This window comes from Balaenoptera acutorostrata, unplaced genomic scaffold (assembly GCF_949987535.1).
Source record: "Balaenoptera acutorostrata unplaced genomic scaffold, mBalAcu1.1 scaffold_996, whole genome shotgun sequence".
Classification (NCBI taxonomy): domain Eukaryota; kingdom Metazoa; phylum Chordata; class Mammalia; order Artiodactyla; family Balaenopteridae; genus Balaenoptera; species Balaenoptera acutorostrata.
Window position 1 is genome coordinate 48,164 of NW_026645759.1, and position 15,371 is coordinate 63,534.

General features: G+C 41.3%; 1 protein-coding gene across 1 annotated transcript in view; it reads right to left on the reverse strand.

Annotated features, from left to right (window-relative positions):
• The window catches only part of LOC130706696 (uncharacterized), a 57,335-nt gene extending 42,450 nt beyond the window's left edge, over positions 1-14,885 (reverse strand). The window contains exons 1-3 of the mRNA XM_057539399.1: positions 14,872-14,885; positions 14,253-14,656; positions 13,055-13,215 (exon numbers count right to left, since the gene is read on the reverse strand). Of these exons, the coding sequence (XP_057395382.1) occupies positions 13,055-13,215; positions 14,253-14,656; positions 14,872-14,885 (579 nt within the window). The remainder of the gene's footprint in view (positions 1-13,054; positions 13,216-14,252; positions 14,657-14,871) is intronic.
• Between the last annotated feature and the right edge of the window lie 486 nt (positions 14,886-15,371).

Genomic DNA, 15,371 nt, shown 5'->3' on the forward strand with positions numbered 1-15,371 from the left:
AACCTACAGGAACACAAGAACAGCACTTTATCCTAGGCGGAAAAACGAACCCCTAGCCTATTTCAATACCAGAAGAACGACAGATTCTGAGAGGGCTCCGGCTACCTTGGGAGTTCTCTCCATCAAGAACAAGAACTAGTAATTAACATGAAAGAGTCCATTTCAGACAATTCTACCCACAAAGGAGGCAGTGCTGTTGAAAAATAAACTTAACCAAACATTGGAGAACAGAAAAAAAATACTGAAGTATAAGCCCTCACTGAGGGAAGAAAGATCTTTAGTTAGTAGCAGGCATTAAGCTCCCTGACAGAGATACCATGGCAGGTGGCTATAATAAACATGGTCTGTCTCCATATGAAGGTAGATAAGACAGATAACGGTGGATAAGAGAGTCATTAATCCCAACAGCAACAAAAATACACAATTATAACTGCAAACAGGGATAAAAGCTATAAATCCAAGGTAGTAAAAGATAAGAGAAGATTTGGGGGCTGGGTGAGATCTGAAGAATGAGTTAACTTCCATTAACTATTTAAAGACACAACACTTCTACTGTGAGGAGAAGACTACTTAGGTGAAGACCCTCAAGAAGGAGGGGGCACAGCACATTTGAGGGATTAAGGAGACTGGGCACCAAGGAAGTGTGACAAGAGTTCTGGACTTTAAGGGCAACAGGAAGCCCTGAAAAAGTTTTGAGCAGAGTATGATCATCTCTACCATCATCACTAACAGTGATGCCGGGCACCTAGTACCACATTTAATTCTTAGAACAAGTACATGAGGTAAGAATTATATAACCATTTTACAGATGAGGAAACTAAGGTTTGGAAAGACTTAGCAGCCTGCCAAGCTCACATAACTAGTGAGTGGTGGAGCCAGGATTCAAACATCACATGGGCACTTTCAAAAGCTCAGACTGGCTGCAATGAGGCTGCATATCAGGGGGAAACAGAAAGACGGGAAAATTGGGAGACCACTGCAATAATGTCAGCCAACAGCGACATGACCAAACTATGACAGTGGCTGTGGGGTGGGAAAATGGATGGCTTACAGAAATACTTCAGAGAAAAAAGATCACCAGCATTTGACTGGCAGGGTGGGAAATGAGGGAATGAAGCAATCAAGGAAAATTCTGAAGTTTCTGACTTAAACACCATGGACAAGTTGGTGGCACCATAAACAAAAATGGGAAAAAATAAGGAAGGACCAGAATTGAGGGGAAATCTTGAGCTGAATGTAATGTGCTTTTGAGATGCTGAGAAAAGGTTTGAGGGAGCAACTGGGCATGTGGGTCTGGAGCTTAGAGGAATGATATGAGCTAAAGATGTTAAGTGTGGAAGCTCTGATACACAGATGTTAACTGAGGCCAAGGTAGTGAATGAGCCTCCCTAGGAAAAGAAAACACAGCAAGAGGAGATAGTCATAGGACTGATTCAACATTACATGGCAGGCAGAGGGTAAGAGGCGGGCAAAGGAGACAAGAGGAGCAGTCAGAGAAGTCGGCAGAAATCAGGAAAACTGTGTCACAGAAACTGAAAGAAGTTGATAAGGACCCTTTCTCTAAGGGGAGAACACAGACCAAGAAAGATCTGGCTCTGGGTTCAATTCCTGGTTCCATCAGGATGACTTCAGTGAAGTTAACTAAATACTCTGAGCCTTAATTTATTAATCTATACTATGAACATTATGAAACTTAATCTACAGGGTTATTATAATAATTAGCAGTAAGACAGAACACCTATCACACTGTAAATTATCAATAAATGGCAGCTACTGTTGTTGCTCCTGTTTGTAAAATCAAAAGGTTTGGTTAGTGGCTTATTGAACCCAGCCCTGGGAAGCCCTAGGGGTTCTAAAGAACATCTTCAGGGAATGCCTGGCAGGGCCACACTGGGGCATCTGGGCTCCCCAGTCCTGTCTCAATCAGAACAGCTTTGCCTTCTTTTTCATTTTACTTCTTAAAATAAGTTTTAGGCACTTGCCTGGTGGCACCGTGGTTGGGAATCCACCTGCCAATGCAGGGGACACGGGTTCGAGCCCTGGTCCGGGAAGATCCCACATGCCGCAGAGCAACTAAGCCCGTGCACCACAACTACTGAGCCTGCGCTCTAGATCCCGGCTCCACAACAAGAAAGGCCACCGCAATGAGAAGCCTGCGCCCCACGCCGCTCGCCGCAACTAGGGAAAGCCTGTGCGCAGCAACGAAGACCCAACACAGCCAAAAAATAAATTAGTTAATTAATAAATAATAAGTTTTATTTTCATATCTGAATAATATTCATTTGAAAAAGGGGTCTGCAGCTTAAAGTGTTTTTCAAAAAGCAATGACTGGATCATCTCAATAGTCCCTTCAATTCATTTGGATTACAGCTTGTAATTCTTTTTTTTTTTCTTTTTTTGAATTTTTGAAGTTTATTTTATTTATTTTTTTATACAGCAGGTTCTTATTAGTTATCTATTTTATACATATTAGTGTATACATGTCAATCCCAATCTCCCAGTTCATCCCACCACCACCCACCCTCCCCGCCACTTTCCCCCCTTGGTGCCCATACGTTTGTTCTCTACATCTGTGTCTATTTCTGCCCTGAAAACCGGTTCATCTGTACCATTTACAGCTTGTAATTCTTCACCAAAGTAAAACATGTGAGAAATAAGGACAAAACAACACACTTGATAACATAATCCCTAACATGAAGCTTATTATTTATGATTATTTAATTAGAATAATGGTTATAAATCAATTAGCTCTGTTTCTCTACTGAAAATTGTACTAGGGTCACTGCCATTACTGCCATTGAAGCACCACAGCCTTATAATAGCAATTTTTTGTTTGTTTGCTTAAGATTATAACCACATGAACAGTGAAGAAAAGAGTTAAGCAGCATTAAAATCACAAAGGGCCTTCTTTTTTCATGAAAAATAAAGTTGGTTAGTGTGCTCAAATTACTTGTTTTCTTTTTGAAAGCCCTGCATGAAGAAAACCAATTAATAAAGAATCAAAATATCTCACCAGCCTTTTCTCACTGAAATCAGTACCTCTAAAAACTTTCTTTTAATATCCTTTTCTTATGCTATTGATTGTTTGTAACTAATCACTTTCCATGTCATCATTGTATGTGGTCCTCTTGTGATAATTATCCCACACTCTCCAGTTTAGTCTGTTGAGCAATCACCACTCTGGTGCAGCTGAAAATTCTCAGGGACACTAGCTTGAATCTCCATGGCACAGATGTCCTAATACTTCATTTTAAAATGGGACAAAGGTTTTACAGAGCCTTGCTGATCTTTTGTCCCAGACACTGGCTGTCTTTTTCATCTAGGACATAATCAAAAACGTACTGTATTAAAAAAAAATGTACTGTATAAGTTTTTTAACTACAACTTTAGAATTTATACTCTTCAATAGTAAGTCACTTCTCTTAAATGACAGAATTTGCTCCTATTTAATTGCTGGAAGTTTTAAGCAATTAAATAGGAGCTGACGGTGGATCAATAGTTGTCTTCATTTTAACAGCTCACCCAATAATGAGGAACATGAGAACTGCATCTGGAAGATTTGGTGTCAAAGGAAATGACTTCTGAAAGGCTGACTGATTTATTTGTGCTGATACTGGCACAGACTGCCCTACTTTAGGCAGGATGGTTAGGGAAGGTCTCTTTGAAGACGTACCATTTAAGCTGACACCTGAGGCAGCCAGCATATAAGAGTGGGGTAAGAATGTCTGGCAGCACATAAGAATAAAGAGTTAAGAACAGCATATATATATATATATATGTATATGTGTGTGTGTGTGTACATATATATTTGAAGGACATTTTTTTCAACACCCCATCGGCCATTAATACAAATTGAAAGCCTGTTATAATCAAATCAATGTAGTCCTGGAAAAAGAATATCAACAAAGAGATCAATGGAACAAATCTCACAATAATTAAGCACTTAAGAAAGAAAAAGGAAATGCCACAAACCAAAAGAAAAGAGACTGATCACAGTATTTAGAAAGCTGTTCAATTATTAGGAAAACATCAAAATAAATACGTTCTCCCCACACAAAATTAAAAATAAGTTCCAGGAAGATTAAAGAACTAGGTATAAAATGCAAATTAATTAGAAAATAAAAAGAATAAATATAACATTTAATGATATTCAGATAGGGAAGGACTTTCTAAACAAAAAACGAAATGTAAGAAATTACAAAAAAATTACAAATTACAAATGTAAGAAAAGTATAGTACATTTTACTGCTTAGAAATCTAGAATTATAAACATCAAAAGTCAAAAACTAATGAGCAAATGACAAAAACTAAAAATTATTCACAACTGGGAAACTACTCTATCCTCACTATTGAAAAAGCCCATAAACGTCAATGAAATACTAAGACCTTACTGTCCCCAAGAGAAATTAACAAATAGGAATATACCAATCACAGACAATATGCAAATTGACAATAAACACATGAAAATGTAAACAAAGAATTGCAAATGAAAGCAAGGTAAGACAAAACTTTTTAATCTATGAAAGAGGTAAAAGGTTTTTTTCAGGCAAAAGATTTTTAAACATTATATGAACAGGTAAGGTGATACATGCATTCGTACATGCCTGATCACCTAAAGTGGTCCAATCCTTCTAGAAGACCGTGTGTCAATAAGTATATTCATCTCTTTTATTTTATAAGCACAAATGTATCATCCTTAGGAAGCAGAAACTATCTTCTAGCAATGTTGCTTTTCTCTCCAAATATAAGGGGGATAATATAGTAATTTGTAGGGTCATTTTTGTAACATTTTCTCATTACAAAGTAATAAATATAAGTGTTAAAACATTTTAAGAATACATAAATGTATATGGGAAAACCTCTCCTATAATTCCTTTGATCCCCTCTGATGAATAGATTCAATTTTTTAACAACCTATCATAGGAAAATAATCCGAAATGTGAAAATGTATTAATAAAGATGGCCATAACAGTAATACATATGACAAAAAAACTGAAAAGTGGGGAGACCTTCAAGATGGCGAAAGAGTAACACATGGAGATCACCTTCCTCCCCACAAATACATCATAAATACATCTACGTGTGGAACAACTCCTACAGAACACCTACTGAACACTAGCAGAGGACCTCAGACCTCCCAAAAGGCAAGGAACTCCCCACGTACCTGGGTAGGGCAAAAGAAAAAAGAAAAAACAGAGACAAAAGAATAGGGACAGGACCCGCACCAGTGGGAGGGAGCTGTGAAGGAAGAAAGGTTTCCATGCACTAGGAAGCCCCTTCACTGTCGGAGACAGGGCGTGGCAGGGCGAAGCTTCAGAGCCACGGAGGAGAGCGCAGCAACAGGGGTGCGGAGGGCAAAGCGGAGAGATTCCCTCACAGAGGATCGGTGCCAACCAGCACTCACCAGCCCGAGAGGCTTGTCTGCTCACCCGCCAGGGCGGGCGGGGGCTGGGAGCTGAGGCTCGGGCTTCGGAGGTCAGACCCCAGGGAGAGTACTGGGGTTGGCTGCGTGAACACAGCCTGAAGGGGGCTAGCATGCCACAGCTAGCCGGGAGGGTGTCCGGGAAAAGTCTGGAGCTGCCGAAGAGGCAAGAGACCATTGTTTCGGGCGCGTGAGGAGAGGGGATTCAGAGGACCTCCTAAATGAGCTCCAGAGACGGGCGTGAGCCGAGGCTATCAGCACGGACACCAGAGACTGGCATGAGACGCTAAGGCTGCAGGTGCAGCCACCAAGAAGCCTGTGTGCAAGCACAGGTCACTATCCACACCTCCCCTCCCGGAAGCATGTGCAGCCCCCGACTGCCAGGGTCCCGTGATGCAGGGACAACTTCCCCGGGAGGACACACGGCGCGCCTCAGGCTGGTGCAATGTCACGCCAGCCTCCGCCACCACAGGCTCACCGCGGTGGCTCACCACCGCATTCTGTACTCCTCCCTCCCCCCAGGCCTGAGTGAGCCAGAGCCCCGGAATCAGCTGCTACGTTAACCCTGTCCTGTCTGGGCAGGAACAAACGCCCTCAGGCAACCTACATGGAGAGGAGAGGCCAAATCCAAAGCTGAACCCCGGGAGCTGTGTGAACAAAGAAGGAAAGGGAAATCTCTACCAGAAGCCTTAGGAGCAGCGGATTAAATCTCCACAATCAACTTGATGTACCCTGCATCTGTGGAATACCTAAATAGACAATGAATCATCCCCAAATTGAGGCAGTGAACTTCGTGTGATTTTGCCTGTGTAGCTTTACTTTTACCAATTGTCCTAGGGTTCTGTCTGTCCGTTTTTTGTTTTTTTTCTTAGTATAGTTTTTAGCGTTTGTTATCATTGGTGGATTTGTTTTTTGGTTTGGTTGCTCTCTTCTTTTTTTTTTCTTTTTTTTATTACTTTTTAATTTTTTTTATTTTCAATAATTATTTTTTATTTTTTATTTTAATAACTTTATTTTATTTCTTTTGTTTCTCCCTTTTCTTCTGAGCCATGTGGCTGACAGGGTCTTGGTGCTCTGGCCGGGTGCCAGGCCTGTGTCTCTGAGGTGGGAGAGCCGAGTTCAGGACATGGGCCCACCAGAGACCTCCCAGCTCCACGTAATATCAAATGGCAAAAGCTCTCCCAGAGATCTCCATCTAAACGCTAAGACCCAGCTCCACTCAACGACCAGTAAGCTACAGTGCTGGACACACTATGCCAAACAACTAACAAGACAGGAACACAACTCCACCCATTAGCAGAGAGGCTGCCGAAAATCATAATAAGGTCACAGACTCCCCAAAACACAACACCAGACGTGGACCTGCCCACCAGAAAGACAAGATCCAGCCTCATCCACCAGAACACAGGTACCAGTCCCCTCCACCAGGAAGCCTACACAACCCACTGAACCAACCTTAGCCACTGGGAGCAGACACCAAAAATAACGGGAACTAAGAACCTGCAGCCTGCAAAACGGAGACCCCAAACACAGTAAGTTAAGCAAAATGAGAAGACAGAGAAACACACAGCAGATGAAGGAGCAAAGTAAGAACCCACCAGACCAAACAAATGAAGAGGAAATAGGCAGTCTACATGAAAAAGAATTCAGAGTAATGACAGCAAAGATGATGCAAAATCTTGGAAGTAGAATGGAGAAAATACAAGAAATGTTTAACAAGGACCTAGAAGAACTAAAGAATAAACAACAAGGATGAACAACACAATAAATGAAATTAAAAATTCTCCAGAAGGAATCAATAGCAGAATAACTAAGGAAGGAGAATGGATAAGTGACCTGGAAGATAAAATAGTGGAAAAAACTACTGCAGAGAAGAAAAAAGAAAAAAGAATGAAAAGAATTAAGGACAGTCTCAGAGACCTCTGGGACAACATTAAACGCACCAACATTCGAATTATAGGGGTCCCAGAAGAAGAAGAGAAAAAGAAAGGGACTGAGAAAATATTTGAAGAGATTATAGTTGAAAACTTCCCTAATGTGGGAAAGGAAATAGTCAATCAAGTCCAGGAAGCACAGAGAGTCCCAGGCAGGAGAAATCCAAGGAGAAACACACGAAGACGCATATTAATCAAACTATCAAAAACTAAATACAAAGAAAAAATATTAAAAGCAGCAAGGGAAAAGCAACAAATAACATACAAGGGAATCCCCATAAGGTTAACAGCTGATCTTTCAGAAGAAACTCTGCAAGCCAGAAGGGAGTGGCAGGACATATTTAAAGTGATGAAAGGGAAAAACCTACAACCAAGATTACTCTACCCAGCAAGGATCTCATTCAGATTTCATGGAGAAATTAAAACCTTTACAGACAAGCAAAAGCTAAGACAATTCAGCACCGCCAAAGCAGCTTTACAACAAATGCTCAAGGAACTTCTCTAGGCAGGAAACACAAGAGAAGGAAAAGACCTACAATAACAAACCCAAAACAATTAAGAAAATGGTAATAGGAACATACATATCGATCATTACCTTAAATGTAAATGGATTAAATGCTCCAACCAAAAGACATAGACTGCTGAATTGATACAAAAACAAGACCTGTATATATGCTGTCTACAAGAGACCCACTTCAGACCTAGGGACACATATAGACTGAAAGTGAAGGGATGGAAAAAGATATTTTATGCAAATGGAAATCAAAAGAAAGCTGGAGTAGCAATTCTCTTATCAGACAAAACAGACTTTACAATAAAGAATGTTACGAGAGACAAGGAAGGACACTACATAATGATCAAGGGATCAATCCAACAAGAATATAACAATTGTAAATATTTATGCACCCAACATAGGAGCACCTCAATACAGAAGGCAAAGGCTAACAGCCGAAAAAGGGGAAATCGACAATAACACAATCATAGTAGGGGACTTTTAACATCCCACTTTCACCAATGGACAGATCATCCAAAATGAAAATAAATAAGGAAACACAAGCTTTAAATGATACATTAAACAAGATGGACTTACTTGATATTTATAGGACATTCCATCCAAAAACAACAGAATATACTTTCTTCTCAGGTGCTCATGGAACATTCTCCAGGATAGATTATATCTTGGGTCACAAAGCAAGCCTTGACAAATTTAAGAAAATTGAAATTGTATCAAATATCTTTCCTGACCACAATGCTATGAGACTAGATATCAATTACCGGAAAAATTTTGTAAAAAATACATACACATGGAGGCTAAACAATACACTAGTTAATAAACAAGAGATCACTGAAGAAATCAAAGAGGAAATCAAAAAATACCTAGAAACAAATGACAATGAAAACACGACGACCCAAAACCTATGGGATGCAGCAAAAGCAGTTCTAAGAGGGAAGTTTATAGCAATACAATCCTACCTCAAGAAACAAGAAACATCTCAAATAAACAACCTAACCTTCTACCTAAAGCAATTAGAGAAAGAAGAACAAAAAAACCCCAAAGTTAGCAGAAGGAAAGAAATCATAAAGATCAGATCAGAAATAAATGAAAAAGAAATGAAGGAAACGATAGCAAAGATCAATAAAACTAAAAGCTGGTTTGTTGAGAAGATAAACAAAATTGATAAACCATTAGCCGGACTCATCAAGAATAAAGTCTGAGAAGACTCAGATCAATAGAATTAGAAATGAAAAAGAAGTAACAACTGACACTGCAGAAATACAAAGGATCATGAGAGATTACTACAAGCAACCATACGCCAATAAAATGGACAACCTGGAAGAAATGGACAAATCCACAGTCAACACTGTGAAAATGACTATACTACCCAAAGCAATCTACAGATTCAGTGCAATCCCTATCAAACTACCAATGGCATTTTTCACAGAACTAAAACAAAAAATTTCACAACTTGCATGGAAACACAAAAGACCCCGAATAGCCAAAGCAATCTTGAGAAAGAAAAATGGAGTTGGAGGAATCAGGCTCCCTGACTTCAGACAATACTACAAAGCTACAGTAATCAAGACAGTATGGTACTGGCACAAAAACAGAAATATAGATCAGTGGAACAGGACAGAAAGCCCAGAGATAAACCCACGCACATATGGTCACCTTATCTTTGATAAAGGAGGCAAGAATATACACTGGAGAAAAGACAGCCTCTTCAATAAGTGGTGCTGGGAAAACTGGACAGCTACATGGAAAAGAATGAAATTAGAACACTCCCTAATACCATACACAAAAATAAACTCAAAATGGACTAAAGACCTAAATGTAAGGCAAGACACTATAAAACTCTTAGAGGAAAACAGAGGCAGAACACTCTATGACATAAATCACAGCAAGATCCTTTTTGACCCACCTCCTAGAGAAATGGAAATAAAAACAAAAATAAACAAATGGGACCTAATGAAACTTCAAAGCTTTTGCACAGCAAAGGAAACCATAAGCAAGATGAAAAGACAACCCTCAGAATGGGAGAAAATATTTGCAAATGAAGCAACTGACAAAGGATTAATCTCCAAAATATACAAGCAGCTCATACAGCTCAATATCAAAAAACAAACCACCCAATCAAAAAATGGGCAGAAGATCTAAATAGACATTTCTCCAAAGAAGACGTATGGATGGCCAAAAGGCACATGAAAAGATGCTCAACATTGCTAATTATTAGAGAAATGCAAAGCAAAACAACAATGAGATATCACCTCACATCAGTAAGAATGGCCATCATCAAAAAAGTCTACAAACAATAAATGCTGGAGAGAGCATGGAGAAGAGGGAACCTTCTTACACTGATGGTGGGAATGTAAACTGGTGCACCCACTATGGAGAACAGTATGGAGGTTCCTGAAGAAACTAAAAATAGAGTTACCATATGATCCAGCAATCCCACTCCTGGGCATATATCCAGAGAAAAACATAATTCAAAAAGATACACGCAACCCAGTGTTCACTGCAGCTCTATTACAATAGCCAAGACATGGAAGTAACCTAAATGTCCATCAATAGGTGAATGGATAAAGAAGATGTGTTTTATATATTTATACATATATATGTATACACACACATACATACACACACACACACACACACACACACACACAATGGAATATTATTCAGCCATAAAAAGGAATGAAATAATGCCATTTGCAGCAACATGCATGGACCTAGAGATTATCATACTAAGTGAAGTAATCCAGACAGAGAAAGACAAATATCATGATATCGCTTATATGTGGAACGTAAAAAAAAAAAAAGATACAAATGAACTTATATACAAAACAGAAATAGACCCACAGACATAGAAAACAAACTTATGGTTACCAAAGGAGAAAAGAGTGTGGAGGAGGGATACATTAGGAGTTTGGGATTAGCCACCACTCTCAACAGCATGTTTGGATAGACGATTAGGCCTGAAGTGCTTAATTTGTTAAAAGAAAGGTATTAAACAACCATTTTATTAAGATATGAAAATGAGAGACAACAACAAGGAGAAATTTAAGTGCAAATTAAAGCAAAGACTACTTTAAAAACTTTTAAGTCAGTAAATCTGCATGACAAAAAACTTGTACAAAATCTAAGAACAGCATGATGCTGTAGTAGTATCTCCTGAGCAAATGAGGAAGGTGATTTAAGAGACAGGTCACCTGTCAGAGCCAGGTTTTAACACCTTATTTCTAGAACTTTTATTTAATGTTTATTCATCAAATTTCTATACCACTTATAAATCTCTGAATACTTTAATGACTCATCCCATGCCTTAGTGTGTGAGTGTTTGACCTTACCAAAAACAGTCTTGCAAATCACAGTATTTTTCTGAAATGTAATCTCTAACCTGGGTTGGCAAGGGAAGTCCATAAGAAAGTTTAGTACTGTGGTTCCAAAAATAATAACAACAACAACAACAAAAATCACACGCAATTCCCTTTTAATGGTTTAAAGTCAAGCATTCTTTAAAAAATTCTTTCATATCTTTTCAAAGTCCTAACAATAAAGGAAAATTCCTTTACAAATCCACCACTGTTTTGCTATAGACACTTGAACTGAGTGGGAAAGATGTGACAAGTCAAGTCAAGATATTGGTACACAGAGAAAACGAAACAATACTCCTACACCGTTGCTTTAGCAGGGCCTGTTTGTGCTTAGGAGTATCACATCGATACCTTGTATTCCCGAATATTATACCCATCCTTCCTCTATGTTCTTATCATCAGGGATAAAACCTTGTCTTCAACTGCCTCTACTAACCTGCTCGTAAGAAGCAAACTTTCTCATCACGATACTCAGAATCCTAAATTCTCCCCGTTCTCCCTGCGTATCAACCTATTTCTGGCTCCAGTATCTGTCACTTCCGAGAGCACATCACCTGTAATTCTTTTCTGAAAGATCAGGCTCTCTTAACCTCCCACTGTGTCCTAATAATCCATAAGCACAGGGGACACCCCGATATTTGTTTCCTCAACTCCTGAGCTGCCGTCATGATATCAAAACAATCATGCCCCATGAAAATTCATGCTGAGGTGTCATGGCAAGATCCTCTGCTACTTTGTAATTCTCATATTCAACATGTATTGATAGTTCAAAGTAGCAGAAAAGAAGAGGGGATGTTAGCTTCAAGCACTGGCTGGGCTCAGAAAGACTGTTTACTTTAGGTCAGAGAGAGTGCGTATTTATTGCAGACAAGAAGGAACTAACAGAAAGTGAGCAAAGATTATGTGAAAGAAAATTAATGGAGACAGATTGCAGAGGAGGGAACCAGAGCTTAAATCTGTGATAGAAATAAGAAGCGAGCTTGGTGAAGGAGAGACAGTATCTCCTCTGAGTCAGAAGAGACGACGACAAGAACACAGGTAACTGCTGAGGTGATGAAGGTAACTGAGGGGTCCCAGCATAGACTTGGTTTCAGTAAAATGAGAGCAGGACAATTACACAGGGGTGGGGATTGGAGTGATGGAGAAAGTACTAAGAGACTTAAAAAAGAGACATACTTGTTCTGAAGAGAAGGAAACCAGAACTTTTCAAAGTCACAGAGGAGAAAAAGCAGCAGCTGTATTCTGCACAGCAGATATCTACAGCCTTCACAACAGACTATCTCAAGGAAGCTGCAAGATGCCTGGAAAGTACGAAAATGATGTCAAGAATGGTTCTGCTAAAAGTGACAATTTTGTCAAAACTGACTGGAGAGTGTGGCAAACGTTAATGGTTAAATATGGGGGATGGGTATAAGGAGGTTCACTATACTATTCTCTACTTTTGTGTACCTTTGGAAATGTTTATAATAAAAAATGTTTTTAAAAATTGCCTAGCCATCGTATGACCTCAGGAGCAATGGTTATCTTCCTCAGAAAGCTCAACAACTTGCCAGAACTTTCCAGAAGGTTTCAGGAACTTCAGAGACACAATTGCATACGGATACATACACTCTAGAGGACTGCAAAATTCAATGACAGGGAGGCAAAAAAAGTTTCTAGTTGACGAGGATTTGTCCCAAATTTGTTCTAAGGAGTGAGAAACACAAGTGAGCATTAAAATTAGGCTAAGCGTGTCAGGCGTGACAAACGGGGCCAGAAGATGAAAGCGATGAGGACAAGTATTTCAACTAAGCATATGCCTGAAGAACAATATTATAAAACTTACTTCATCTCCAGAACTTCCTCTAAGTGTTTTCTTCTCTCGGCCCGAAGGTTGGTCACATGAGTTTCCTTCTCTGCCAGTGACTGCTGAGTGCAGGACAGCGTCGCCTTCATGGACTCCAGCTCCTGTTTTACCTTCTCCATGGCCATCAGTAACTCCTCCACCTACGATCAATACAGAAAAGACAGAAACTGAGCATCTGGGTCAGGTATAGTCAGAGGAGCTGGGCAGTGGGCAACGCCTGGGTCCACAAAATTGAAGACACACCCATCAAAAATTCTGTACTCTCGCAGGATCAGACATAATTGGCAGTTAAAGAAATACATCTCTCATCTTCCCTCCGCTATAATTCTTCTCAGTTTAGGTCCAAAAAACCCTCATTTTCTTTTTGACAAATGTAAGGGCATCAGAAGTAACAGTGTGCCAGGAACAATCCCTTCTAAGGAATTTATTTGGAAACAGTCCAGAACCTTCCATGGAAATAACAATATAATGCAGATAAAAATATAAGGAACAAAATCATAATAAATATTTCTAGAACGATTTTAGGAAATAAAAGCCATAAACCTGACTAATACCAGATGCAGAATAAACATAAATGAGTCATTTTTATTCGTTCAAACTAGGATTCTTCTGTTTATACCATTACAAAAAATTTCTTGTTAAAGAAACAGCTAGAATTCAATCGCATAATTTCCTGCTCTAAAGCTGGATAGGTAGAGATTTTCTGAGGAAGGCAGGAAGAAAAGAAAAAATATATATAACCAGATAGAGAAAAGACAGAACGCTTTTAAAAGGCCTGTAAAGGACTTCCTTGGTGGCGCCGCCCGCGAGAACCGGGACGGCCGTCCGCGCCGCCCTCCCTCCCTTCCTCCCTCCCTCCCCGGCCGCCGAGGTGAACCGCGGACAGGCCGCTAGCGGGGTCTCCCGGGCCGTGCGGGCAGCCCGAGGGCCTCCGGGCGGGAAGCCCACCTGTCCGCGGGCGCCAGGCTCCTCGGGGCGGCCCGCCCCGGGCTCTGCGTGACTGGTCCCCTGAAGCAGCGGCGGAGGCGGCGGCCCACTGTTTGCGCCGCACCGCCTCCTACGGCAAGCGGGAGGAGACAGACGCCGCCCGCCCGGCGCCTGCCGTGTGCGCCCGCGCCGGTCCGCAGCCCAGAGCCCCCGCCCGCCAGCCCCCAGCCGCCCGGCCCGCCAGCCTCACCTACGGCTCCGCACTCCCCGGGGGCGCGCTGCCGGGACCCAGCCAGGGCTGTGAGGCGGAGCGGGCGGAGGAGAGCCGAGGGGCCCAGCGCCAGCGACGGGCGGGAAGCTCCAGGCGCCGCCCGACCCCGAGCTGCCGCCACCGCGGCCGTCTCACCCTGCTCAGGACTGCCGCTGCCGCTGCCGCTGCCGCTGTCGGCCGGGCGCCGCCGCCGCCGCCACCACCACCACAGCCACAGCTCCGCCCGGGCGCCCGACGTCACCGCGCACCGCCCCCTGCGCGATTCCCCAGCCCCGCCCCGGGCCGACGTCTGCGCGAGCCCCGCCCCCGCGCGACCGCGCCCGGCCGGCGTCCCGAAGCCTCCGGGGAGTGCGACTCGGGCGCGCGCGGGCCTCGGGCACTTTCTGGGTGTTGTCTTTACTGTGATATCTTAGTTAACTAAGTCTAGTGGGGTGTCCCCCCTTTTTTTAAAATTACTAAAGTATGTCATTGTGTTAATTCAACATTAATACTAGAAACAAAAGTGAAAATTCCCATAGCAACAGCTGCTCTTTTTCTATGCTACGTTTATGCTTTTAGAAGTAGTATAAGAGCTGTTAAATGTGCGTTTTGCACATACTGTGTAAAACACATTGATGGAGAAAGAGCAGGGAATGAAGTATTTTGGCTAATCAAATAATAAACAGTGTATTGATTATCAATGTTCAGAGAAATATAATGTAATAAAGTAGATTAAGCATAAAGGTTATGTGGAATATAGTTTACTTCTATGGCTTTTCAAAATGTGAGCCTGGAGGTGCTGATTCACTCATGTATTCATTCAACAGTTATTTACTGAGTATGGATCTGGGTACTTTTTTTAGCCTTTGGGAATACAGTAGTGAACAAAGCTGACAAAAATTCCCACCTTCATGGAACTTACCTTCTGGACACCTTCTTGGGAAATGAAGAGGAATTCAGCAAAGGAGATTATTAATAAGAGGTTATTGAGGGAGGAGGAAGACCAGGAGAGTGCGATGTACTAGAAATGAAGGAAAGGAAATTTTCAAGGAGGAGGGAATGGTCAACTGTGTCATTGTTTAAAGATGTGTCAGACTGTTGGGTAAGAAAGAATTCTGC